Raw genomic sequence first — 27865 nt, 5'->3', positions numbered from 1 at the left:
AGAGCCATTAGCGAGGGACGAATCCCAGAATCTTGGAAACAAGCTGAAATAATCTTGATACATAAAGACGGAACAGACTCGAGCAATGTAAGGAACTACCGGCCCATATCACTATTAAATAATGATTATAAAATCTATACCAAAATACTCGCAGAGAGATTCACAAACTTCTTAAAAGACTGGATTACAGAAGATCAGGCAGGCTTTCTACCCAATCGGAGTACTAAAGATAATATAAGAATAATTCTCGATGCAATAGAATATTTTGACCAAAATCACCAGCGAGAAGTGGGCTTCTTAGCATTAGACGCAGAGAAAGCCTTTGACAACGTCAATTGGGAATTTTTCAAATTATTATTTATAGAATTAGATATGGGGACTCAATTCCAAAACGGGATAAATGCAATCTACTCAAACCAACTGGCAAAAATTAAAGTAAATGGTCTATATACTGACAAATTTGAAATACAAAAAGGAACAAGACAGGGATGCCCACTTTCCCCCCTTATTTTCATATTTACTCTAGAAGTCTTGATGAGATCGATTAAGAAAGCAGAAAATCTGAAGGGTATAAAAATTGACAAGCAAGAGGTTAAAGTCCGTGCCTTTGCAGATGACGTGATTTGTATAGTTGAAAACCCAAGAGAGAATATTAAGGATTGGCTAAAAATGATTGAAGAATATGGTGCATTGGCGGGTTTCAAAATCAATAGGAAAAAAACAGTAATTCTTACAAAGAATATATCAAAAAAAAAACAAGAGGAGTTAAAGGATATATCGGGCCTGGAAACTGTCAAAAAAATTAAATACTTAGGTATATGGATTACAAGTAGAAACAACCAACTTCTGGAATTAAATTACGGAGCAAAATGGCATGAGATTAAAAAAGACCTAGATAGCTGGAAAAATTTAAAACTATCACTTTTGGGCAGAATAGCGATAATCAAAATGAATATCCTTCCTAAATTACTTTACCTGTTTCGCAATATCCCCATTATCAGAGGTAAAAAAATATTTACGGATTGGAATCGGGAAATAAATAAATTCATTTGGCAAAATAAGAAACCCAGAGTAAAATTTACAACTATGACCACTCCAAAAGAAAGGGGGGGCTTTGACTTACCAAATCTACAATTATACCATGATGCTTGTGCACTAGAATGGATAATAGACTGGGTAAAATTGGAAAAAATCAAATTACTAACTATAGAAGGATATAACTTACGATGGGGCTGGCACGGATACCTATGGCAAGATAAGAGGAAAATTGACAAAGAATTTGGAAATCATTTTATTAGATCTGCCTTAATCGCAATCTGGGAAAAATATAAAGGATACTTATATAGGAAAACCCCCCTATGGTTTTCGCCTCTGGAAGCAAGTCAGCGCAGACTATTAGGATGGCAGAATTGGCCGACATACAAAGATATCATTAAAAAAGAAAGTATTTCAAGAGAACTACCCCCATTAATAGATTGGAAGGAAATTCAAAAAAACTATACAAATATTACATGGCTTCAATACTATCAAATAAAAGAATGCTATAAGAAAGATAAAGTAATTGGATTTAATATAAATACGAACTTCTGGGATAACTTACTTAAAAGGGAAAAAAAATCATAACATTAATTTACAATAAAATATTAGAATGGAATACAGAAAAGGATATAATTAAGGACTCAATGTTAAATTGGTCCAGGAATGTAGGCAGAGCGATAACAATAGATGAATGGAATACCATCTGGAATAAAAATACTAAAATATGCTATTCAATCGAGCTGAAGGAAAACTGGCTAAAAATTGTTCACAGGTGGTATCTAACGCCAAAAAAAATAGGATCTATGTATAAAGATAGAAATAATCTCTGTTGGCATTGTAAAAAACAGGTGGGCTCATACTTCCACATGTGGTGGAGTTGTAAGGTTATTAAAAACTTCTGGTCGATAATTCACAGAGAATGTAAAAAAATCTTTAAAGTAAATTTTGAATGTAAACCAGAATATTTCTTATTAGGATTATATAACTTTAAAAATAAAAAAGACTTGAACTCGGAATCAGGGGAAATCAATAAAGAGAAAATTTTTATTTATGCCATCACTGCAGCTAGAACAGTAGTAGCCAAAAACTGGAAAGAAGGGAAGAATCTCACCAAAGAAGCATGGCTGGAGAAATTAATGGACATCAAAAACATGGACAGATTGACGTACTTGCTGAAAAAGGTTAACGGAAGACCAATGAAAGAAACGAATTGGACACTTCTAGATAACTACATGCAAGAACCAGCGTCCTAAAACAGGAAACGTACAGGAAGTGAAAAGATCGGAAGTTTATCTCCCCCCCCCTCTCCCCTCCCCAACATCCCTGATAGAGATCCCTCCCTCTCAGCTGGTATCCTTACCCCATTCCCGTACCCCCCTCCCTGAATCATATTCGTCAACCCCACACCATCATCCCTATAGTTCCCCCAACTTCCCCTCCCCCTCCCTCTCTGATCCTTCTGTAACTCATAAAAGTTTAATAAAAAGCATTTAAAAAAAAAAAAAGAAAGATGAATGCTTCTGAATGAGATCCTCTGTGGTTAGAGCTTCCTCAGCCAGAGCAAAGAGACAGAACCATTAAACTCGAGTTGGGGTCATGCAACTTTCATGATGTTGATGAAGTGCAACTCGCAGCAGTCCTAGCCAGAATAGCCAGTGACAGAGGGGGATGCAAGTTGTGACTGTCTCAAAGGCAGTCACAATCTGCATTGAATATTTGTATCTGGAGAAGCTTATAAATCCTACTCCCATTATACTTCTCAATATACCAGGCTGGCTAGAACAATTGGGAAATGGGGTTCTATGACAGCAAGATGGCCATTTACTTTCCCCTTCACTAGACTGAGGTCTGGCCTCCCTAACATACTAGCTTGCCTAATCCACATAGATGTTCTTTCCCTGCTTGGAGAAGCATTCAGCTTTGTGAACCTTCACTTGTTCACTGAAGTCTAGTGGCCTCAGCCACTCCCAGGCTAAAACTTTCAGTAATTCTCAAAGTAGTCCTCCCAGAGTATTGGAAGCTTTAGCTCAATTGGCCAATGATCAGAGACTCTAGGAGCTGGAGTCAAAAACCCTGGAAGACCAGTGTTTGAGAATCACTTTCTGTCCTGCATTATTGATTATTTAAACACACACACATACTTTGTGTTAAGAAGACAAGACCAGGATCAGAATAATGAATTTATAACATTTTTTTTAATTGTTGTAAGCCACCACCAGTCCCATATTGGGGGAAAGACGGCTTCTTCTGGAAGACATGTTAAGTCAACTGACTTGACAAGGTTTTCTACCCCAATGCCTCTTTAAAAAGGAAGTAGGGAATACAAGACTTTGAACATCCATTCAGAAGTATCCATTCAGGAGTGAGGAAAGACTGGACAAGAACCAAGAACCCATTGCCTTTTTATTTCTGGGCACACTAAAACAAGTGTGGGAAACTCCAGCTGTCCAGATGTTGGGCTACAATTCTCATCTCTGTTTATGTTGACAAGGAGTGCTGGGAACTGCAATCTAAGAAGATCTGTAGAATCACACGTTCCCCTAGCGAGTCCTCAAAGACAAGAAAGAACCATAAAGCTGATTTCCCCCAAGCTACTGCTCTCCAGTTGTTTCAGACGTCTTGCTGTATGTCTTCAGGTCATTTCAGACAAAGTGAACCTATTACAGGGTTTTCTCTGCAAAATTGGTTCAGCAGGGGTTATCCACTGCTACAAGAGAGCATCCAAAGTAACTCCAATGAGTTTCCATGGCCAAGAAACAGTCCAGCAGTCCTAGTCCAGATTCAACTCATATATGGAGCCCTGCTGGCATTTCATAATCAGAGCTGAGACCAGACACATTTTTAAAGAAAACATTTATTTACACCTTTGAGCAAGTACAAACTATGATACATGGATCAACTTCCAACTCTTCCTCAGTATATTTTTTTCTTTGATTATGAAACATAAGGCGCTTTCTCTACTCTGCGTGGGGAGGGGCTGTTTTTCTTGATCATCTTTCTCTCTGTGTTTTTTTTTCTCTTTTTTTTCAACCTCTTCCACAATAGCACCCTCTGTGATTATGTTCCTTTCCTGCCACAAGGAGAAACTGAGGCCAAACCCCACAATAAATAAATAAATAAGATAAATAAAATAAATATGGCGGCTTGACTTCGCTTGAAAAACAAGCCCTCCTTCAGGAGAAGAGGGAGGCAATAAATTACTGGGTGCGTTGCCTTAGGGAGAGAAATAGCTGGAAGCAGAGGGCTTTTGGGCTCCGGATAATAAATGTCTTTGCCTCTGCTAAATGATTTTCCGGGAGGGAGGAGAGGTTAGATGATGGAACAGCCCAGGTAAGGGCCCTAGGTGGGAAACCTCACCCCTCCCCATTCATTGTGCTTCCCCATCCCATTCCCAACTGACTTTAAATATTTGTTCAGCTTTCCACATATATAATATATATATTCTATATATAACCAAGGTCTTCTTTCTCCCTATTAACAGTGCTGGGCATCTTGGTGCATTAAATACATTATTCACATCAAAAAAGAAAAGAAGGCTCAACCCAACCAAAAAGAGACCCCCGTTTCCTTTTCTTCCCCTTCCCTTTGAGGGCAGAAGTCTCTGTGTGAGGGGGCCAGGTCACCCCAAAGAAAACATCCACCCCACACCAAGGGTGGCACTTACACATGCCATAGGGAAAAGAGGACCAAGCCCTGCCAGAGGGACCAGGTAAAGGGTTGCGGAGCTTCCCTGCCTTTTTTCCTTTTCCCAGAGTCTGCCCAATGCTGAGGTTTGTGCTTGGTTTTGCCAACCAGCCTCCAGCCCAAAGAGGATGCAGTGACATGGGGGCAAGGCCTTTGGAGAGAGACTTTTTTCCGCTTCCCCAACAGTGAGAAAAGTTTGTGCCAAAGCAGGGAAGGTGACCAGCTGAAGCCAACATGGCAGTCCATGGTAGAGGGAGGGAAGGAAGGCTGTGCCTGGCAAATGGGTGGCAGTGCCAGATTGAGGACCAAATAGGCCCTGTGTTAGTTAAATTATGAGGACCCTTCCTTCCTTGAGTCCTGAAGAAGGTAGGCCTGGTAGGCCTACACTTCCTGCTTTGTGAAGTACTCCCATAGACTATCGATCACTGAAATCGAAAGCCTTCAAATTTAGAATTACACCACATAAATAAAATCCATCTTTGGCCGGAAGATAGCCTCCCCTGGCCAACAGGGCTCTGTGCTTAAGCACACCTAAGCACAATGGAAATCCGGCACTGGAGGCTGGCATGATCCCTTTCCTCCTGGATCCCTCGCAAGCGGCAGTGGGGTGGTCCCTTCTCCTCTTACCCAGGCCTTGGGGTCATGCAGGGAGAGGAGGGGAGGAGGGCCTGCTGTCTCTCTGTCTCTCTCTCTGGTCCTTGGCCTCTTCCTCAGACCAAGGAGGTGACGGGTGGGATCTTTCCAGCCTCCTCTTCCCAGGGCTGCAGGTTCTGGAGGGCAAAGAGCGAGGAGTTGTGGAGGCAGAGTGGGTCTGGCTGGATGGAGTCGCTGAGAGACTTCTGGAAGGCATCATGCTGCAGTTGCAGCATCAGGCGGCTGGCCTGCTGCCGCTCGGCCTCTCGCTCTTCTGCCGTCTGTCGCCTGGAAACAGGACAAAAAGACACCCCAGTCAGTCACTGAGCCCCTTTGGACCACATTGGTGCCATAGCATGGACGCAGTACATGCCAATGCCTTAAATCAAGAAACAGTTTTCTAAGATCTACAGAAATACTCGCAGGAACACCTCAGCAAGCAAGAGTCCAAAAGTGGCAGGCTAAAACCTGGAATCTCAATCCATGGCGGACACCAGATGACAGACTCCCTTCTGGGCACACAGAAGACTGAGTGACTTGGAAGGTGCTGAACAGACTTGGGTCTGGAGCCACGAGATGCAGAGCCAATAGTAAGAAATGGGGCTACACACAACATACGAGTGGGTAGAAGAGCAAACCACAGACCACTTACTACAATGCAGCCTGAGCCCTGCCACATACAATGGAGGGCCTTCTCACAGCGACACCAGAGGTACTCCAAGTGGTCAGATTCTGGTCAAAGGAAATCTAGTATAATGTCAAGTTTTAACTTTGTCTGTGTTTCGTTAAAATACATTATAACTGTAGCCTCAAGTCACTTCTGACATGCTAAATAAATAAATATAGGTGCAGTTTAATGCCACTTCAACTGCCATGGCTCAATGCTATGGAATCCTAGGAGGTGTCCTTTAGTGAGGTCCCAGCCCTCTTTGGCAGAGAAAGCAAAAGACCTTGTCAAGCTACCACTCTCAGGATTCCATAGCATTGAACCAGAACAGTTAAACTGCATTAATTCCGCAATGCAGCTGCACCCATGACACTGTCAGATACAGGCCTTCTCTGGCCCCTTCTACACTGCCATATAATCCAGATTATCAAATCAGGTAACCCAGATTATCTACTTTGAACTGGATTATATGATTCCACACTGCCAAATAATCCAGTTCAAAGCAGATAACCTGGATTTTATATGGCAGTGTAGATGGGGCCTCTGTTTCAGGAGAGAAGCTCACTTTGAGGGAGTAAAGCTCCCTGAAAAAAACACAAAAACATTAACAAGCTAAAAACACAGGAACCATTCCAATAGATAGATAGATAGTTCTTGCTCTGTTCAACCATTTATCAAAATACAGGGTGTTTCAATAAGGATGAACCCAATATGAAACTGTGTGAGAGATATAGATATAGATATACACAATAGGAATCATCCATGAATGCAACTCTGGCCCCTTGACAGGGTGGGCCATAGAGTTTCAAAGAATTACCACTACATACTTCTCCCAGCACACAAACAGCCTTGGCCTCAGTCATTGACAAGATGGTGACCCTCATGGTAAGACCAGGGACCTCAGGGTTCGTAGTTAATGGACTGGCATTAAACTATGAATCCCAGGATCCCACAGGGTAAAGTTATGACAGGTATGGGCAAACTTCGGCCCTCCAGGTGTTTTGGACTTCAATCCCCCCAGTTCCTAACATCCTACCAGTTGTTAGGAATTGTGGAAGTCCTAAACACCTGGAGGGCAGAAGTTTGCCCATGCCTGTATTATGGCCATTAAAATAAAATCAGAGGCTGGATCAACACTGCAGTTTGAACTACACAACTTGGCAAGGATAAATCCATATCATGCAGTTTGACTGAACTGCATTATATGGGGTTACACTGGCCATAGGCTGCAGTATAAACTGCATTTTGTGGCAGTGTAGCTCTAGCCCGAGTGGAATGTAGTGTGGGCATCCAAAGGGAAAGGGGCTCTTCTCCTCCAGCTCAATTCATTCCTATTCCTTGAATCTCTGTTATCAGAAGAAAGGCAAGACCAAAATAAAGGAAATAAAAATAAATGAGTAATGGTCCTTCCCTGACCCTGCTCAAAAGTTTGGTCTGAGGGTTGCCCTGAATCTGAAAGGAGATGAAGGCACACAACAACAGCAATCCTAATTAACTTGACTCTCTCACCAGCAAAAAGCAGGTCCAGGCTTCTCACTGAAATACTGGTAAGTTTATGTTGGTTTAAATGGATCAAATGTGCAGTATTGATTTTTGGTGTTTTGCACTATAAATAAGAGATGTTCAGTATGCATGGGAATTCCTTCATGTTTAGTGGGGGGGGGGGACAGTCTGAGGGACCATGAGGTTTAGTTTGAAATTAAAGTATATTCTCACCGGGTTACTGTGAGTTTTCCAGGTTGTATAGCCATGTTTGAGAAGCATTCTCTCCTGACGTTTCACCCATATCTATGGCAGGAATTCTCAGAGGTTGTGAGGTCTGTTGGAAACTAGGCAAGTGAGGTTTATATATCTGTAGAGAGTCCAGGGTGGGATAAAGAACTCTTGTCTATTGGAGGCAAGTGTGAATGTTGCAATTGACCACCTTGATTAGCCCTGAAGGGCCTTGCAGCTTCAAAGCCTGGCTACGTCCTGCCTGGGGGAATCCTTTGTTGGGAGGTGTTAGCTGGCCCTGATTGTTTCCAATCTGGAATTCCCCTGATTTCTGAGGGATGCTTTTTGTTTACTGTCCTGATTTTAGTGGGGGGTTTTTTAATACTGATAGCCAGATTTTGTTCATTTTAATGGTTTCCTCCTTTTTGTTGAAATTATCCACATGCTTGTGGATTTCAATGGCTTCTCTTTGGCATGGTGGTTGTTCAAGTGGTCCAGCCGTTCTGTGTTCTCAAATAATATGCTGTGTCCTGGTTGGTTCATAAAGTACTCTGCTCTGGCTGACTTCTCTGGTTGAGATATTCTGCAGTGCCTTTCACTGTCAGCCTTTGACCATTTGGCCAGCAAGCCTTGGGACCCACTTTTGGAGAGAGCTGGGCTAGAGAGCTCCTGATAACTAGGTATCAAAGGGGGTGGGGAAGGAGAAGGCCATTGCTTCCTTTCAATCCTTAGAAAAGAGCTCTGGGTAGATCCTCCTCCCATCGCCTGAAGGATGAGACGTTCCCCTTTATCACCAGTTCCCTCCCTGTCTTTGGCAAAGAAAGGGGGCTTTTGTGGGCCTGAGGAGGGGTCCAGGCGGCTGGGTGGGGATCAGCTGGGACTCAAAGGAGAGGCTTCTCTGTCTGGAACCACACAAATAAAAATAAAACCCCGTCGCCCTGGGCTGTTTGCACATTGAGGCGTCCCTCGGCTCCCTCCTCTCTTCCAAGAAGAAGAAAGGCTGTCCTGACATTGAGGAGCCTCTTTTCTCTTCTTCCTCCTTGGAACAACAATAACAATAAAAACAACAACAACTAGGTTTATGCATCCAAGCGCAATCACCACCCTAACAAACATTGCCAGCTCAGGTTTGCTGTGAGTTTTCCGGGGTGTATGGCCATGCTCCAGAAGCATTCTTTCCTGACGTTTCGCCTGCATCGATGGCAGGCATCCTCAGAGGTTGTGAGGTCTGCTGGAAACTGGGCAACTGGGGTTTGTATATCTGTGAAATGTTCGGGGTGGGAGAAAGAACTCTTGTCTGTTGGAGGCAAGTCTGAATGTTTCAACTGATTAGCATTGAATGGCCTTTCAGCTTCAAAACCTGGCTGCTTCCTGCCCGGAGAATCCTTTGTTGGGAGATATTCGCTGGCCGCGATTGTTTCCTCTCTGGAATTCCCCTGTTTTCTGAATGTTGTTCTTTATTTACTGTTCTGATTTTAGAGTTTTTTAATTCTGCTAACCAGATTTTGTTCATTTTCATGGTTTCCATGTCCAAGGTGGGAGAAGGGAGTCTTGTCTGTTGGAGGCAAGTGTGAGTGTTGCAACTGGCCACCTTGGTTAGCATGAGCAACCACTTGCCTAGTTTCCAACACACCTCACAACCTCCGAGGATGCCTGCCACAGATGTGGGCGAAACGTCAGGAGAGCATGTTTCTGAAATATGGCCATACAGCCTTCGATAACACACTGCTCCCTTTAATGGTGGATTTCTCATCTGACAATTCAGTGCCGTTTCAAAACTAGGGCCCCTTCCACACAGCTGAATAAAATTTCACATTTTCTGCTTTGAACTGGAATACATGGCAGTGTGGACTCAGATAACCCAGTTCAAAGCAGATATGGTGGGATTTTCTGCCTTGGTATTCTGGAATATAGGGCTGTGGGGAAGGAGCTTTGGACAAAACTCGCGATAGAATTCTAATCGGGGCTCTTGTGGTTTTGCATCATCACTAGTATCCAGTGGGCAACAGAGAAACCGTTTCTTTCCATACCGCTTTGACTCTGCATTAAATAGTCAGTGTAGGTGGGGCCTCGGATCATTTGGGCAGCTTCAAGAGAAAAGCGGGGGCCGCTATCCACAAACCGGTTAAGTTGTTTACAAAGCAAATCAGATTGCGCCTGATTGGGCGGGAAATCCTTTGAGGCTGTTCGTCCGGATTGCGCTGCTTTCAAGGCGATTTGAATCAAACCCAGTGGCGAATTGTATGTGCCGGATTGAAGGGCCCCAGGGCCCTTTCACACAGCCCTATATCCCAGAATATCAAGGCAGAAAATCCCACATTATCTGAGGCTGGATGGCCATCTGTCGGGGGTGCTTTGAATGCGATTTCCTGCTTCTTGGCAGGGGGTTGGACTGGATGGCCCATGAGGTCTCTTCCCACTCTACTATTCTATGATTCTATGATTCTACTGTGGACTCAAATAACCCAGTTCAAAGCAAGATATGGTGGGATTCTCTGCCTTGATATTCTGGAATATAGGGCTGTGTGGAAGGGCCATCAGTCCCCAAATTTCGAGCAGGACACGGTAGAAGTGGCTCTGACTGACAGCTTTTGTTCCCTTTGTGCACATTCCTTGGTTTCTTTGCTCCTTTACCTTTCGAGACTGTTATTTCCAAACACCCCACCGGCATCGTAAATTCCTTCTATGCTGGACATTTGGGGGCTTCTGATGCCATCGGTGCAGTATGGGTAATCGTGAATACGTCTACACTGACCATTTAATACAGTTTGAAGACTGCTTGGCAACGCAGGGTTTGTACGAGGACTGAGGCGCGTCACAAATGTAAACCGCAGCATGATTTAAGGCGTTTGAGGGAAGGAAAGAAGGAAGGGAGGGAGGGAGGGAGGGAAGAAAAGGAAGGAAGGAGGAAGAGGAAGAGAGAGAGAAAGAGAGAATGAAGGAAGGAGGGAGAGAAAGGGGGAGAGAAGGAAGCAGGGAAGGAGGGAGGGAGAGAGGAAGAAACGGAAGGAAGGAGGAAGAGGAAAAGAGAGAAAGAAAGAGAGAAGGAAGGAAGGAAGGAAGGAAGGAAGGAAGGAAGGAAGGAAGGAAGGAAGGAAGGAAGGAAGGAAGGAAGGAAGGAAGGAAGGAAGGAAGGAAGGAGAGGAAGAGAGAGAGTCTGGGAAGGAAGGAGGGGGAGGGAGGGAGGAAGAGGGAGAGAGAGAGAGAAGGAAGGAAGGGAAGGAAGGAAGGAGAGGAAGAGAGAGAGTCTGGGAAGGAAGGAGGGGGAGGGAGGGAGGAAGAGGGAGAGAGAGAGAGAAGGAAGGAAGGGAAGGAAGGAAGGAGAGGAAGAGAGAGAGTCTGGGAAGGAAGGAGGGGGAGGGAGGGAGGAAGAGGGAGAGAGAGAGAGAAGGAAGGAAGGGAAGGAAGGAAGGAGAGGAAGAGAGAGAGAAAGAGAGGAGAAAGGAAGGAGGAAAGAAAGAAAGAAAGAAAGAAAGAAAGAAGGAAAGAAGAGAGAGAGAGAGAAAGAAAGAAAGAAAGAAAGAAAGAAAGAAAGAAAGAAAGAAAGAAAGAAAGAAAGAAAGAAAGAAAGAAAGAAAGAAAGAAAGAAAGAAAGAAAGAAAGAAAGAAAGAAAGAAAGAAAGAAAGTATGTTTTCAATCCGCGGGGCAATGAGTTTGGTCTGTTGGAAACTAGGCAAGTGGTTGCTCATGCCAATCAAGGTGGCCAGTTGCAACACTCCCACTCGCCTCCAACAGGCAAGAGTTTTTTCTCCCACTCTGGTCATTCTATAGATACATAAACCCCACTTGCCTAGTTTCTACAACAGACCTCACAACCTCTGAGCGTATCTGCCATAGATGTGGGCGAAACGTCAGGAGAGAATGCTTCTAGAACATGGCCATAATAATAATAATAATAATAATAATAATAATAACAACAACAACAACAACAACAACAACTTCATTTTTGTACCCCGCCACCATCTCCCCTAAGGGACTCGGGCGGCTTACATGGGGCCAAGCCTGGATGATTACAATAAACAAAATAAAACACATCAAAAAAGAAATATAAAACATACACATTAACATAATAAAATTAAAAAGGTGACCGTAGTAAAACACGATTTGGAACTGGGCAAAGTGTACCAAGTGGATTTTGTAAACACTGGGGATGAGGTAATAGACTGAAGTGCTACAGTCAATGAGAGAGCAGCTTGGGATGGGGTGTGGATATATCGAACTGAGAGAGCAGGTAAAGTGCAACAAATAAGGAAATGGTCAACCCTAAGAAGAAGAAACGAGGTCTGTCATGGGGGAGAAATATCATACATTATAATATTGTTGTTATTGTTATTGCTGTTTTCCTCTGAAGGGGGAATGCCTCCCCGTCAGTAGCCTTTGCTTCTGAACTTAAAGATCTTTAAGTTCAGTGGCCACTGGCCAAAGTAGGAAAACTCGTTGGCCAGAGGGGTTTGAAGAGGATGCTGCAGACTCGAAGGCTGGGAATTCCTATCTGTCCCTCTTGAGACGGATAAACCAAAACTCCGACCGAAATCAAAGCTCTTGGCCCTCCTTCCCCATAACCTTCGAGCCAAGGATGCCATGGACGTCACTCAAGGCATGGAAAGTCTAGGGTTGCAGCCCCAAATGCTTTGAAATAATAATAATAATAATAATAATAATAATTCTTTAATTGTATTATTCACATTAAGCCGCTTGAATATTAAATATAATTTAATGTTATTGTTCATCTCAAACAATTAAATGAAGGATTGCAGCCTAAAAGGCTATGACATTGGGTTGCTGTGAGTTTTCCGGGCTGTAGGGCCATGTCCCAGAAGCATTCTCTCCTGACGAATCGCCCACATCTACAACAGGCATCCTCAGAGGTTATGAGGTCTTTGACGTTGTTGCTGTTATATCACCAATAATGTAATGTATATGAAATCATTTAAACATTATCATTTTACTAATCATGCAATTTATATGAAAACAATGTAAATATGGTTATTTTATTAATCATTTCATTTATATTGAATCATTTAAATATTGCTATTTTATTAACCATTTAATTTATGTTAAATTTACATTCAACAAATTATATATTCTTATTTATTAACGTTTAGTGTATATTAAACAATTCAAATACTATTTTATTAACCATCGAATTTAAATGTGTATTCAACAAATGGTGGAGGCTCCTTCTTTGGAGGCTTGATGGTCATCTGTCGGGGCTGCTTTGAATGAGATTTTCCTGCTTCTTGCAGGGGGTTGGACTGGATGGCCCATGAGGTCTCTTCCAACTCTACGATTCTATGATTCTATGAAATTATACATTATTATTTTATTAAGTGTTTAAAGTATATTACACAATGGACTATTTAATAATAATAGTATTTTATTATAATTCAACAAATTGTATATTATTATTTTATGTACATTAAACAATTTAAATACTATTTTATCAATCATTTTATTATTTATTTTTATTTTCATATTATTATTATTGAAGTGGTGACGATCATCATCATCAGAACAGTGACACTGTTGATAGCATTGCATTGGCTTTACTCCATTCCTCCTCTACCACCCTGTTCTTTTTCCATCCACCGAAGAATAAGGCTGGATCTACACTGTCCTTATATCCCAGGATCTAATCCCAGATTATCTGATTTGAACCGGATTATATGAGTCTACACTGCCAGATAATCTGGGATAAAATGTTGAGATATAGGGCAGTATAGATCCAGCCTTAGAAACACATTCCGTTAACAATCCCTTTTCCACCAAGTACTAACCAGGGCTGACCCTGCTTAGCTTCCAGGATGAGCCAGGATTTGGTGCCTTGGGGAATGCAGGCTCACTGGGAAAGGAATACATGAGAATAATTCACACTTTTCGGCAATCAAAGGGTGTTCTGTGGGGATTTAGGCCCCTTCTACACTGCGATATAATCCAAATAATCAAATCAGATAATCCGCATTATCTGCTAACACCTCCCAACAGAGGATTCCCTCAGGCAGGAAGCAGCCAGGTTTGAATCTGCAAGGCCATTCAATGCTAATCAAGGTGACGAATTGCAACATTCACACTTGCCTCCAACAGACAAGATTTCTTTCTCCCACCCTGGACCTTCCACAGATAAATAAACCCCACTTGCCTAGTTTCCAATATACTTCACAGCCTCTAAGGATGCCTGCCATAGATGTGGGCGAAACGTCAGGAGAGAATGCTTCTGGAACATGGCCAGACAGTCCGGAAAACTGACAGCAATCTAGTGAGCTGAAAGCCTTCGACAACAAATCCACGTTATCTTCTTTGACCTGGATTATATGAGAACCCTTCTACACCATATATAACCCAAATGTTCTGCTCTGGATTATATGGCAATGTAGATTCATATAATCCAGTTCGAAGCAGTTCATGTGGATTATCTGATTTAATAATCTGTATTATATGACAGTGCAGAAGGGGCCATAGTCTATACTGCCATATAATCCAGTTCAAAGCAGAGAATCTGAATTTTATATGGCATTGTAAATGAAGCCTAGAATATAGGGCAGTGTAGATCCAGCATTAACTTGTCCTCAGCGGAACCAAAAAGAGAGGCGCGTGTTGTTGTTGTTGTTGTTGTTGTTGTTATTTGATACACAACAAGATTAGTACACAACAAACAAGATCGCTGTGTTGGCTTTTGTATTGGATCACACGTATCAGAAGCAACTTGGGAAACTGCAAGTCGCTTCTGGTGTGAGAGAATTGGCCGTCTGCAAGGACCTTACCCAGGGGACGGGCGGGATGTCTGATGTTTTACCATCCTATGGGAGGCTTCTCTCATGTCCCCGCATGAGAAGCTAGAACTGACAGATGGGAGCTCCTCCGCTCCCCAAATTCGAACCACAGACCTTCGGTCAGTAGTCCTGCCGGCACAAGGGTTTAACCCATTGCGCCATGGAGACTCTTAGGACTATGTGATGTATTATTATTATTATTATTATTATTATTATTATTATTATTATTATTTCTCTGCAATCGGGTCATTCAACCAGCCTCTTTTCTCTTTTCCAAAGTAAATCAAATAAATACAGTAGAGTCTCACTTATCCAACACTCGCTTATCCAACATTCTGGATTATCCAACGCATTTTTGTAGTCAATGTTTTCAATACATCGTGATATGTTGGTGCTAAATTCGTAAATACAGTAATTACAACATAACATTACTGCGTATTGAACTACTTTTTCTGTCAAATTTGTTGTTAAACATGATGTTTTGGTGCTTAATTTATAAAATCATAACCTAATTTGATGTTTAACAGGCTTTTCCTTAATCCCTCCTTATTATCCAACATATTCGCTTATCCAACATTCTGCTGGCCCGGTTATGTTGGATAAGTGAGACTCTACTGTAGATACATAGCAATGCAAACAAAGCGATACAGGTTTGTATTCGTGTGAAACAGTGCAAGGCGCTAGAGCTTGGATCCACTTTAAATCCGCTTTAAATCCACTTTAGGGAGGGGCTTTTAAACAGCTCAGCCAGACAGATCTTGGGCCTCACCCAACTACAAACCCCAGAATTCTGCAGGAGGCAGAAACCGGATTTAAAGTGGATCCATGCTCTGGTGTGATGAGGCAGCCTGCCTTTCACTTTGCTTTCTTACCCAGTCCGCAGGACAGAGCTTGAAAAGGTTACTTTTCTCTCCTCCTCCCCCGCCCCAAGTTATTTTATTATATGACCGTGGTGATGCTAAATGGGGGGCTCTGGGAAATACACCTCGGCCTCCACAGACGTTTCCCAAGCTCTGGCCGAGGGTGGGAGCGAAAAAGGTCCCTAGATCTCTCTTTCTCCGCAAGCGAGAGAGAGAGAGCCCGAGCCTTGGCTTCCACAAGGAGGGGTGGAAAAGATGGATAATAATTTCCCCTGGAGACGGAACCCCCCCCTTCCTCCTCTGAGCATGTGCAGAGTTCCAAAGCCAAAGGAGGAAGGCGGGGGGGGGGGGGTTCCGCGCGCCCCTTCTGCCCCGCTTCCCTGCTGCCCTGGGCGCCTGTTTGGCCGTCACTCACCGCCACTTGGTCCTGCGGTTCTGGAACCAGGTCTTGACCTGGGCGTCGGTCATCTTGAGGGACTTGGCGAGCGCGGCCCTCTCGGCGGAGGCCAGGTACTTCTGGCGGTGGAAGCGCTTCTCGAGCTCGCAGATCTGGACCCGCGAGAAGGAGGTGCGCGGCTTCTTCCGCTTCGGAGGGGTCCGGTTCTGGTAAGGGTGCCCGATCCGGCGCGTCACCGTGAAAGGCGTCAAGGCCGCCGCCGCTGAGGATGCAAGCGATGGAAGAAGAGAAAGAAGCAAGGGAAGAACGAGATAGAGGAAGGGAGAAAGAAAAAGAACAGGAAGAAGAGAGGGTAAGAAAGAGGAAGGGAAGGGAGACAGAGAGAGGGGGAAGGAAGGAAGAGAAAGAGAGAAAAAAGGAAAGAAAGAACAAAGAAGAGAGAGAGAAAGGAAAGAAAAAGGAAAGAAAGAAGAGAGAAATGAAGGGAAAGAACGAAAAGAGAAAGTGAGAGAGAGCGAGAGAAAGAAGGAAAGAAAGAGAGAGAGAGAGAGAGAGAGAGAAAGGAAGAGACAGAAAGAGTGAGAGAGAAACGAAGAAAGGGAGAGGGAAGAGGAGAAAGAGAAAGTGAAAAATAGGAAGGAAGGAAGGAAGGAAGGAAGGGAAAGAAAAGAGAAAGGAAGGAGGAAGGGAAGGAAGGGAGAGAGAAAGAACAGAAAGAAGAGAGGGAGGAAAGAAGAGAAAGAGAGATATAGTAAGGAAGAGAAAAAGGAAGGAAGAGAAAGAAAAGAGAAAGGAAGAAGGAAGGAGAGAAAGAGATAGAGAAAGGAAAGAAAAAGAGAGAAGAATGAAAGGAAGAAAGAGAGAGAAGAAAAGGAAGGAAGGAAGGGAGAAAGAGAGAGAGAGAGAGAGAGAGAGAGAGAGAGAGAGAGAGAGGGAGGAGAGGGGGAAAGAGAATAGAAGGAAGAGAGGAAGAAAGAAAGGGAGGAAGGGAGGAAAAGAGAAAGGACTGTCAGTATGAGAGATGCTCAAGAAGCGGCCTTGACACGCTGGTCAACCCTTTGAGGGCCGAAATACCCGGAGGCCCACCTGCTCTCTTTGGGCCCCTCTACACTGACTATTTCATACGCTTTCAAACCGTGTTGTGCCGCTGGTTACGGGCCCCGTTTCCACTGACCATTAAATGCCTCCGGGACTGCGGCATCCAGGCCACAAACCCGCACAAAAAGCTCGCAAAAGCAGGCCCTTCCTGCCCTGGGGTTTCGGCACCTCGAAACATCCTAAGGACGGACAAACCCGACGTTCTTCCGGATCAATTCGGTACAAATGTAGAAAGGGAGGGGACTCAGGGGAGGGTCTATCCCGGGATCCCTTCTTTCCAAACAAGTAGCCTCGTCTGGCTGCAACGAGAGCAAACCAAACGGGCCTGGAAGAAAGACAGAAGGGGTTGCTCCCATCGGGGTACATTTCCCCGCAGTTTGCTTTTTCAAGTGTTGAGAGCCTTGCAATTTGCGGGAATGTCTACAGCGGCTTTGTTTTCACCAGGATTCGACACCTTCCAGGGGAATCTTTTCCAATATTTTTGAAAGTGTTGCTTAACTAGCAATTAAAAAATAACAATCTAATGATGCTGGTTTTTTCCCCATCCGCCCACCCTTTCCCGGTCCTTCATCTAACCCGCTTTCGATTCGAAAGGATTCCCATCATCATTTCGGGTGTGCCTTTAGTCCTCCCTTTCACTTGCTACTATTTATCCGCCTTCCTCAACTCAAGTACTAATGTACCATTGAAACCAAACTAAAAGCCTCCCGAGGAATTTAGAATAATGAAAATATTGGGGTTGAGTATTTGTGATAGTGTTTAGTTTTTTGTTTTTTTTTTAAAGCCAATAATAATCGCATTGAGGAGGGCGATTGTGACAATATGAAACCTCTTTAGGTCTGGATCAAGAGAGAAATATGTGATGATGATTATTAATAATAATTAAAAATATATCTTGTCGGAGGCTTTCATGGTCGGAATCACTGGGTTGCTACGAGTTTTTCGGGCTGTATGACCACGTCCCAGAAGCATTATCTCCTGACGTTTCGTCCACATGTATGGCAGGCATCCTCAGAGGTTGGGAGGTCTGTTGGAAACTAGGCAAGTGGTTGCTAATGCAACTAACGTGGCCAGTTGCAACATTCACAGTTGCCTCCAACAGACAAAAGTTCTTTCTCCCACCCCGGACCTTCCACAGATATAGAAGCCCCACTTGCCTAGTTGCCAACAAACCTCACAACCTCTGAGGATGCCTGCCATAGATGTGAGAGGCAGGAGAGAATGCTTCTGGGACATGGCCATACCACCTGGAAAACTCACAGCAACCCAATAATAATATAATCCAGAACTCACGTTTCTTTTGTCCTCTTTCCTAGAGGTCTACTCAGGCTAGATCTACACTGCCAGATAATCCAGATTATCTGATCTGAACCGGATTATGTGAGTCTACACTGCCAAATAATCCAGTTCAAAGCAAATAATCTGGATTGTATATGACAGTGTAGATCTAGCCTCAAAGGGAAACTACAGGTTGGTACGATTTATTTATGAAGCAAGTGGGGAATGCCAAATTGATGGCACATTCATTTTCTTCCATTTCAAAAAAAACCCCAAACAAATTGAAATATCCTTCCCTTCAATATATAGAGCCTTTGGTATGATATGTTATTTAAACTAATTAATGTGGTCATGGAACCGAGAATTATTATTGCTGTTGTTATTACTATTATGGAAAAGAGAGGCAAAGACACACCTGCCAGAACACTTGCTTCACAAGGGGCGAAGGGGATTTCCAAGTCTACAAAGAGAGAGAAAGAAAGACCCCTTTTCCTTTCCCAGTACACAATCTTGGGCAACACACACACACACATATATATAATTATGAATTTTCCTTAACGTGATAATAGGACCGGGCATTGTTATTTACTTTTTTAAGGCATAAATATCGGTCAGAATACTTTTTGACAAAGTGGGGAAAGAGTGTTCGAGTGCTTTCCTAGCGTAATGTGGAAACACATTATTATTGTGTTGTCGAAGGCTTTCGTGGCCAGAATCAATGGGTTACTGTGAGTTTTCCAGTCTGTATGGCCATGTTCCAGAAGCATTATCTCCGGCGTTTCACCCACATGTATGGCAGGCATCCTTGTGAGGTCTGCTAGAAACTAGGCAAGTAGGGTTTATATATCTGTGGAAGGTCCAGAATGGGAAAAATAACTCTTGTCTTTTGGAGGTAAGTGTGATTGTTGCAATTGGTCAGCTTGATTAGCATTGAATGGCCTTGCAGCCTCAAAGCCTGGCTGCACCCTGCCTGGGGGAATCCTTTGTTGGAAGGTGTTAGCTGGCCTTGATTGTTTCCTGGCTGGAATTCCCCTGTTTTCTGCGTGGCGTTCTTTATTTACTGTTTTTAGAGTTTTTAAATATTGATAACCAGATTGTGTTCATTTTCATGGTTTCCTCCTTTTTGTTGAAATTGTCCACATGTTTGTGGATTTCAATGGCTTTTCTGTTATTCAATGCTACTCAAGGTGGCCAATTGCAACATTCACACTTGCCTCACAGAAAAGAGTTCTTTCTCCCACTCTAGACCTTCCACAGATATCTCACAACCCCTAAGGATGCCTGCCATAGATGTGGGCTAAACCTCAGGAGAGAATGCTTTTGGAGCATAACCTACAGCAACCCCGGTGTAATAATTATTTTTTAAAGTGAGAGAGAGAAAAAGGTACCTTTTTAAGAGGGTGAAAGGGGAACTTCAGCCAACCTTTCTTTAGAAAGAGACAGGGAGAAAGAGGCCCACAAAAACAGAGCTTTGGATAGAACATGATTTATTTTTCCTAGAGTGGTGATACTGAGACTGAGCATTATTCTTTTTAAAGAGACAGCTTTTAAAATCCTTTTTAACAGGGCACAAGCCGCATTTCCACCAACCTCTCTTTTAAAAGAGAAAGATACCCCCTTTTCCTTCCCCAATATATAGATCATTGGCTAAGACTTTGTTTTAACGATTCATTGTTCCTAGTGTTATCATGGGATTTGGGTATTGTTTTAAACAGAGCCAAAGACACACCCGCCATCATACTTTTCCTTTCCTAATACACAGATCCTTGGGTAGAATATGATTTATTTTCCTAGTATCATGATGAGACTGGTCATTAGTGTTTTGTTTCCCAAGAGTATGTTGCCAAGTGTGTCTCCTTGGATAAGATATTAGTTCTCCCCACCCACCCTAATTATTTATTTTTCCTAGTGTGATGATGGGATTTGGCATTATTTTTATTTTTAAGAGAGCGAAAGACATGCCTGTGAACATACTTTTCTGACAAGGTGAAAGGAGACACCCTTTTTTCTCCTCGCTCAATACATAGATAGAATATTATTTATTATTCCTAGTGGTTATAAAGCCAAATACACACCTGTGAACATACTTTTTTATAGGATTAAAGCAGATCCCCCCCCTTCTTTCGATCTTAATACATAGATAGAGCCTTGGGTAGAATACAATTTATTATTCCTAGGGATGATAGTGGGACTGGCATTGTTGTTGTTGTTGTTGTTGTTGTTGTTGTTGTTTTTGTTGTAAAAGAGTCAAGGACACGTCTGCCAGCGTACTTTTCTTACAGGGTGAAAGGAGATCCCCTCTTCCTTCCCAATACAGAGACTTGGATAGGATCAGAGGTTCTTTAGTGTGATGATGGAACTGGGCATTATTATTATTATTATTATTATTATTATTATTATTATTATTATTATTATTTGAAACACAACAAGATGAGTCCACAGCAGACACTCTGCTGGCTGTTGTTTTGAATCACACATTGGACACTATTATTATTATTATTATTATTATTATTATTATTATTATTATTATTAGAGCCAAAGACACATCTGTGAACATACCTTTCTTACAGGTTGAAAGGAGACCTCCTTCTTCCTCCCTTAATACATAGACAGAGCCTTGGGTAGAATACGATTTATTATTGTTAGTGTGATGATGGGACGAGCATTATTATTCTTTTCAAAGAGCCAAGGACACACCTATGAACATAATTTTCTTACAGCGTGAAGGGAGACACCCTGGATAGAATATGATTTATTATTCCTAGTGAGGATGATGGAACTGGCATCATCATCATTATTATTATTATTATTATTATTATTATTATTATTATTATTATTATTATTATTATTGAGTCCCCCCAGGGGTTGAGAAAGGCGGGATATAAAAATAGTAAACAAATAAATACGTATATAAATTATTCTTATTTTCAAAGAGTCAAGGAACCGCCTGTTAAGATCTACTTTGACTTCCCAATAGGCAGAGCCTTGGGTAATCTCTCTCTACCTACCTATTTATTTTTCCTAGTGTGATGATGGGACTGGATATATTATTATTATTATTATTATTATTATTATTATTATTATTATTATTATTATTAGAACCAAAGACACCTGTGAACATACTATATAATAAAGTAAAAAGAGAACCCTTTTTTCCACCCTCTATATATAGACAGAACATTAGATAGAATATTATTTATTATTCCTAGGGTGAAGATGATGAGACTAGGCATTATTATTATTATTATTTTAAAGAGTCAAGGACACGCCTGTGAAGATACTTTACTTACAGAGTTAAAGGAGTCCCGTTTTTCCTTCCCAATACGCAAAGCCTTTGATGGGAGATATATATCTGACTTATTTTTCGTACTGATGATTATGAACTGGGCATTATTATTGTTATTGTTATTATCAAAGAGCCAAAGACACACCAGTGAGCATACTTTTCCAACAGGGTGAAAGGAGATCCCCCTTTCTCTTCCTCAATATATTGATAGAGCCTTGGGTAGAATATAATTCATTATCTCTAGTGTGATAATGGGACTGGACATTATTATTATTATTATTATTATTATTATTATTATTATTATTGTTATTGTTATTGTTATTATTTTCAAAGAGTCAAGGAAATGCCTTTCAACATATTTTTCTTGCAGGGTGAAAGAAGTCCCTCTTTTCCTTCCCAATACACAGAGCCTTGGGTAGCATACATATTGATAGCATACAAATTGAATAGCATATATATTAGATGTTCTATTTTTCCTAGTGTGTTGATGGTGGGTCTGGGCATTATATTGTTGTTGTTGTTGTTGTTGTTGTTGTTGTTGTTGTTGTTGTTATTTGCAGAGAGTCAAGGACACACCTGTGAACATACTTTCCTTACAGAGTGAGAAAAGGTTCCCTTTTCTTTCCCAAGACGCAGAGCCTTGAATAGATGGAGATAGATAGATCTCGATAACTTATTTTTTCTAGTGAGATGGTGATGGGACTGGGCATTATTATTATTATTGTTATTATGATTTTATTGTATGACACAGCAAACAAGATAGATATGCTGGATTTCGTTTCACAAAATCACAAGTCGAACACTTCCCAAGTGTCTAGGACTGAGTGATGAATTTTCGATGATGTGCGCAGATCCCAATACGGTGGCCTTTTGCAGTTGGCAGATCATAATTTTGTCAATGTCTATTGTTTCCAAATGCCGGCTGAGATCTTTTGGCACGGCACCCAATGTGCCCATCACCACCGGGCCCACCTGCACTGGTTTCTGCCAGAATCTTATTATTGTTGTTGCTATTATTATTTGCAGGGAGTCAAAGACACACCTGTGAACATACTTTCCTTACAGGGTGAATGGAGGTCTCGTTTTTCGTTCCCAATACGCAGAGCCTTGGATGGATGGATAGATCTCAATAACTTAGTTTTCCTAGCGTGATGATGCTGGAACTGGGCATTATAATAATAATTATTATCATTATCAAAGACACACCAGTCACCATACTTTTTCAACAGGGTGAAAGGAGACCTCCCCCCTTCCCTTCCTCAGTACACTGATAGAGCCTTGGGTAGAATAGGATTTATTATTCCCAGTGTGATGATGATGGGACTGGGCATTATTATTATTCTTTTCAAAGAGTCAAGGACACGCCTTTCAACACACTTTTCTTGCAGGGTGAAAGGAGACCCTGGTTTACTTCCCAATATGCAGAGCCTTGGATAGCGTGTGTGTGTGTGTGTGTGTGTGTGTGTGTGTGTGTATACACATGTATGTGTACATACACACATTACTATTATTATTTTTAAATAATAATAATGCTGCGTCCCATCATCATCACAAAAGGAAAAGTAAGTCTCTATCTCATATATATATGAGAGAGACATTTTTCCTAGTGTGATGATGATGGGACTGGGCATTATTATTATTATTATTATTATTATTATTATTATTATTATTATTATTATTATTAGAGCCAAAGACACCACCAGTCAGCATACTTTTCCAACAGGGCGAAAGAAGATAGCCCTTCCCCTCTCTCAATTCATTGACAGATCCTTGGGTAGAATATGATTTCTTATTCCTAGTGTGATGATGGGACGCGGCATTATTATTATTATTATTACTACTACTTTTATTACTATGATTTTTGAAGTCAATGACTCGCCTGTCAGCATACTTTCTTATTTCCTTCCCAATACGCAGCACCTTGGATAGGATAGAAACAGATAACAGGGGAATTTCAGATGGGAAAATATCAAGGCCAGCCGACACCTCCCAAAAAAGGATTTCCCCAGGCAGGAAGAAGCCAGACTTTGAAGCTGCAAGGCTAATGCTAATCAAGGTGGCCAATTACAACATTCACACTTTGCCTCAAACAGACAAGAGTTCTTTCTCCCACCCTGGACCTTCCACAGATATATAAACCCCACTCGACTAGTTTCCAACAGACCTCACGAACCGTAAGGATGCCTGCCATAGATGTGGGCGAAAAATCAGGAGAGAATGCTTCTGGAACATGGCCATACAGCCCGGAAAACTCTCAGCAACTCATATAGGAGACTTGTTTTTTCCTAGTGTGATGATGGGGCTGGCATTATTATTATTATTATTATTATTATTATTATTATTATTATTATTATTATTATTATTATTATGACAGAGTCATGGACACGCCTGTCAGCATACCTTTCCTTTTTCCTTCCCAATTTGCAGAGCCTCGGATAGGATAGAGATAGAGAGATTACTTGCTTTTCCTAGCGTGATAATGGGACTGGCATGTTTACCATTATCATCATCATAATCATCATAATCATCATCATCATTACTATTATGATGATGATTTTGACAGAGTCAAGGACACGCCTGCCAGCATACCTTTCTTATTTCCTTCCTAATAGGCAGAGCCTTGGATAGGACAGGAATAGATAGAGGACTTATTTTTCCTAGTGTGATGATGGGACTGGCATGTTTACCATCATCATAATTATAACCATCATCATTACTATTATGATGATGATTTTGACAGAGTCATGGATACTTTTTTATTTCCTTCCCAATACGAAGAGCCTTGGATAGGACAGGAATAGGCAGATAAAGGACTGGTTTGTCCTAGTGCGATGATACTGGCATTTTTTTTTATCATGATCATCCTGATTCTTCTTTCCAAGAGAGCCCAAGAAGACACTCCTCCCAGAGTGAAAGAAGATCTTCCTTTCCCTCCCTCAAGACATTGATAGACCCTTGGGTAGAATATGATTTTTTATTCCTAGAGTGGTGATGATGGGATTGGGCATCATTACAGCCCCATCAGAACACTAGGAAAACCAGTCCTCTATCTATCTATCTATCTATCTATCTATCTATCTATCTATCTATCTATCTATCTATCTATCTATCTATCTATCTATCTCAACCTGTGGGTCCTCAACCTGTGGGTCCCCAGATGTTTTGGCCTCCAACTCCCAGAAATCCTAACAGCTGTTAAACTGGCTGAGATTTATGGGGACCCACAGGCTGAGAACCACTGACAATATCCTATCCAAGGCTCTGCAGATTGGGAAGGAAATAAGAAAAGTATGCCGACAGGCGTGTACTTGACCCTTTCAAAACCATAATAGTAATAATAATAAAATTATTATTATTATTACTATTATTATTCCTAGTATGATGATGGGACTGACATATTTATTATGATCATTCTGATTCTTCTTTTCAAGAAGACACTCCTCCCAGGGTGAAAGGAGATCCCCCTTTCCCTCCCTCAAGACATTGATAGACCCTTGGGTAGACTATGATTTCTTATTCCTAGAATGGTAATGATGGGATTGGGCATCATTACAGCCCCATCAGAACACTAGGAAAAACCAGTCATCTATCTATCTATCTATCTATCTATCTATCTATCTATCTATCTATCTATCTATCTATCTATCTATCTACCTATCTCAACCTGTGGGTCCTCAACCTGTGGGTCCCCAGATGTTACTTTGATAGATCCTTGGGTAGAATCTGATTTCTTATTCCCAGTGTGATGATGATGGGACTGGGCATTATTATTATTATTATTGTTATTATTATTATTATTATTATTATTATTATTATTATTATTATTATTTCCAAAGAGTCAAGGACACGCCTTTCCACACACTTTTCTTGCAGGGTGAAAGCTCCCTTGCCCTTCCCTTTCCCCTCTCTCTTCCTCCTCCTGCTCCTCCTCACCGGTGAAGCGGTCCTTGACGAAGCGCCGGGAGCTCTCCATCCAGGGGAAGTTGAGTCCTCCCAGGCCGGGCACGGCGGGCATGGCGGGGATGGCGGAGGCGATGGGCGGGGGCACGGCGCCGGGGATGGGCCGGTGGGCCGGCACCCGGATCACGCCGGAGGGCGCCAGGCTCAGGTTGACACTGTAAGATCCCGCGTCCTCGAAGGGGCCGCCCAGGCCGGCGAAGGACGGGTAGGGCGCCCCGGATCGGCCTCCCCCGGATGCTGCCGCCGCTCCTGCTCCTGCTGCTCCCCCTCCTCCTCCTCCGTTGGGGCTCCCCAAGTAGCTGGCGTCGGCCCCTCGCGCCTCCTGGTCGGGGCTGTTGAGGATCTGGTCAATGCCGAAGCTGATGGGCTCGTGCGGCGGCGGTTGAGGGAGCGGCGCGTGCGGGGTCTGGGCGCGCGCCGGCGGCGGCGGCGGCGGCTCCATCCTCGGCGGAGTCGCACGCGACCCCCCACCACCCCGCGCGCGCGAGAGAGGAAGCACGCGAGCCCCCTCTTTGAGGTGGGGGTGGGGGGGGGGGAGAGAGAAAAAGGATGCAAGGAAGGAAGGAAAGCAGCCAACCCCTTTCTTTCTCTCTGTTCTGTTCACCCTCGATCCTGGGGAAGGTCCCGCTCCGTCACTGAAACTTTGCCAAGACTGCTTCTCCGGCCCGACAGGTTCTGTGTCATCTTTTTCCCCCCTCTCTCTTGAAGCACAGCCCGGGCATTTGGGGCTCCGGGTTCCGCTCCGGCGGCTGCCATTGGCCACCCCGAGCAAGCCCCTCGCCTCCCATTGGCTGGAGGCTTCCGCGAGCTGGGCCGCCTTCAAAGGGAGCGGGGCGCCGCGGTGACATCACTGGGGCGGGGAGAGGGCGGGAAGGAGCCCACCTGGGCCAGGAGGAGCAGGAGGAGGAAGGGGAAGAGGAAAAGAAAACGAAGAGGAAGAAGAAGAAGGGACAATGGCAACAGGGACAAACGCAAGATACTCCACTTAGGCAGAAAAAACGAAATGCAAAGATACAGAATGAGGGACGCCTGGCACCAGAAAAAGATCATGGAGTCCTCCTGGGCAAGTTAAACATGAGTCAACAATGTCATGCCGCAGCTTAAAAAGCCAATGGGAGTCTAATGTCTAGATCAGGCATGGGCAAACTTGGGCCCTCCAGATGTTTTGGACTTCAACTCCCACAATTCCTAACAGCCGGTAGGCTTTTAGGAATTGTGGGAGTTGAAGTCCAAAACACCTGGAGGGCCCAAGTTTGCTCATGCCTGATCTAGATCCAGGGAAGTCATGCTCCCCCTCTATTCTGTCTTGGTCAGACCACACCTGGAATCACACTGTGTCCAATGCTGGGCACTGCAATTGAAGAGAGATGTTGAAAAGCTGGAAGGTGTTCAGAGAAGGGTGGCTAAAATTATCAAGGGTCTGGAGAACAAGCCCTATGAGGAGCGGCTTAAAGAGCTGGGCATGTTTAGCCTGCAAAAGAGAAGGCTGAGAGGAGACATGATAGCCAAGTACAAATATGTGAGGGGAAGTCATAGGGAGGAGGGAGCAAGTTTGTTTTCTGCTGCCCTGCAGACTAGGACACGGAACAATAGCTTTAAACTACAGGAAAGGAGAATCCACCTGAACATCAGGAAGAACTTCCTCACTGTGAAAGAGAGCTGTTCAGAAGTGGAACTCTCTGCTGCGGAGTGTAATGGAGGCTCCTTCTTTGGAGGCTTTTAAGCAGAGGCTGGATGGCCATCTGTTGGGGGTGCTTTGAATGCGATTTTCCTGCTTCTTGGCAGGGGGATTGGACTGGATGGCCCATGAGGTCTCTTCCAACTCTACTATTCTATGATTCTAAGGAGAAGAGGAGGCTGAAGAAAAATAATACGAAGAGGGAGAAAAGGATGAAGAAGTAGAAGAGAAGAAAAAATAGAAAGAAGAAGAGTAGACGGAGGAGGAGGATGAAGAAGAAAAGGATGAAGAAGAAAGAAGAGGAAGAAGAAGGAGAAGAAGAGGAGGATGAAGAGGATGATGGTGAAGAGGATGAAGAAGAAGAAAAAGAAAAAGAAAAGGATAAGAAGAGGAAGTGGGGGGGGGAAGAAGACTAAGAGGATAGTGATGAAAAGTAAGAGGAGGATGAAGAAGAGGGAGGGGGAGGAGAAGGAAAAGAAGAAGAGGAAGAAGAGGAAGAAGAAAAGAGTGATGAAGAAGAGGAGGTGAAAAAGAATAGGAAGAAGAAGACTAGGAGGATGGTGAAGAAAAAGATGATGAAGAAGAGGAGGAGGGGGAGGGGAGGAAGAAGAGGGTGATGATGAAGACTAAGAGAAGGATGATGAAAAAGATCAAAGAAGAAGAAAAAGAGGAGGAGGATGAAGGAGAAGAGGCAGAAGAAGATGAGGAAAAGAAAAAGAATAGGAAGAAGAAGAGTAGGAGGACGAGGATGAAGAAGAAAACGCAGAGAAAGAAGAAAAAGAGGAGAATGATGAATAAAAAA

At 43.0% G+C, this 27865-nt stretch overlaps 1 protein-coding gene across 2 annotated transcripts; it reads right to left on the bottom strand.

Annotated features, from left to right (window-relative positions):
• Positions 1–3874: 3874 nt before the first annotated feature.
• tlx3 (T cell leukemia homeobox 3) lies at positions 3875–26189 on the bottom strand. Of its 2 annotated transcripts, XM_008115269.2 has the most exons (4): positions 25359–26189; positions 18555–18599; positions 15782–16025; positions 3875–5643 (listed from the first exon to the last, which is right to left on the bottom strand). In XM_008115269.2, the coding sequence occupies exons 1-4, from the start codon at positions 25825–25827 to the stop codon at positions 5433–5435; spliced, it is 969 nt and encodes a 322-aa protein (XP_008113476.2). In that variant the 5' UTR covers positions 25828–26189; the 3' UTR covers positions 3875–5432. The 2 variants fall into 2 exon arrangements, with proteins under 2 accessions (XP_008113476.2, XP_003215331.2); XM_003215283.3 differs by lacking the exon at positions 18555–18599 and having other exon boundaries at positions 25359–26174.
• Positions 26190–27865: the final 1676 nt, after the last annotated feature.

The sequence above is a fragment of the Anolis carolinensis genome, chromosome 1 (assembly GCF_035594765.1).
Source record: "Anolis carolinensis isolate JA03-04 chromosome 1, rAnoCar3.1.pri, whole genome shotgun sequence".
In the NCBI taxonomy this organism is placed as follows: domain Eukaryota; kingdom Metazoa; phylum Chordata; class Lepidosauria; order Squamata; family Dactyloidae; genus Anolis; species Anolis carolinensis.
The sequence above is the reverse complement of the archived record's forward strand: the minus strand, read 5'-3'. Positions and strand labels throughout refer to the sequence as shown.

What these genes read in the sequence shown, in the direction of transcription:
- tlx3 (XM_008115269.2), bottom strand. Translation starts at nt 25,827, where the DNA reads ATGGAGCCGCCGCCGCCGCCGCCGGCGCGCGCCCAGACCCCGCACGCG. An exon ending in CGTCAAGGACCGCTTCACCG is followed by an intron (nt 18,600 to 25,358) that starts GTGAGGAGGAGC and finishes CTCTCTTTGTAG; the next exon opens with ACTTGGAAATCCCCTTCGCC. An exon ending in AACCGCAGGACCAAGTGGCG is followed by an intron (nt 5,644 to 15,781) that starts GTGAGTGACGGC and finishes TCCTGTTTCCAG; the next exon opens with GCGACAGACGGCAGAAGAGC.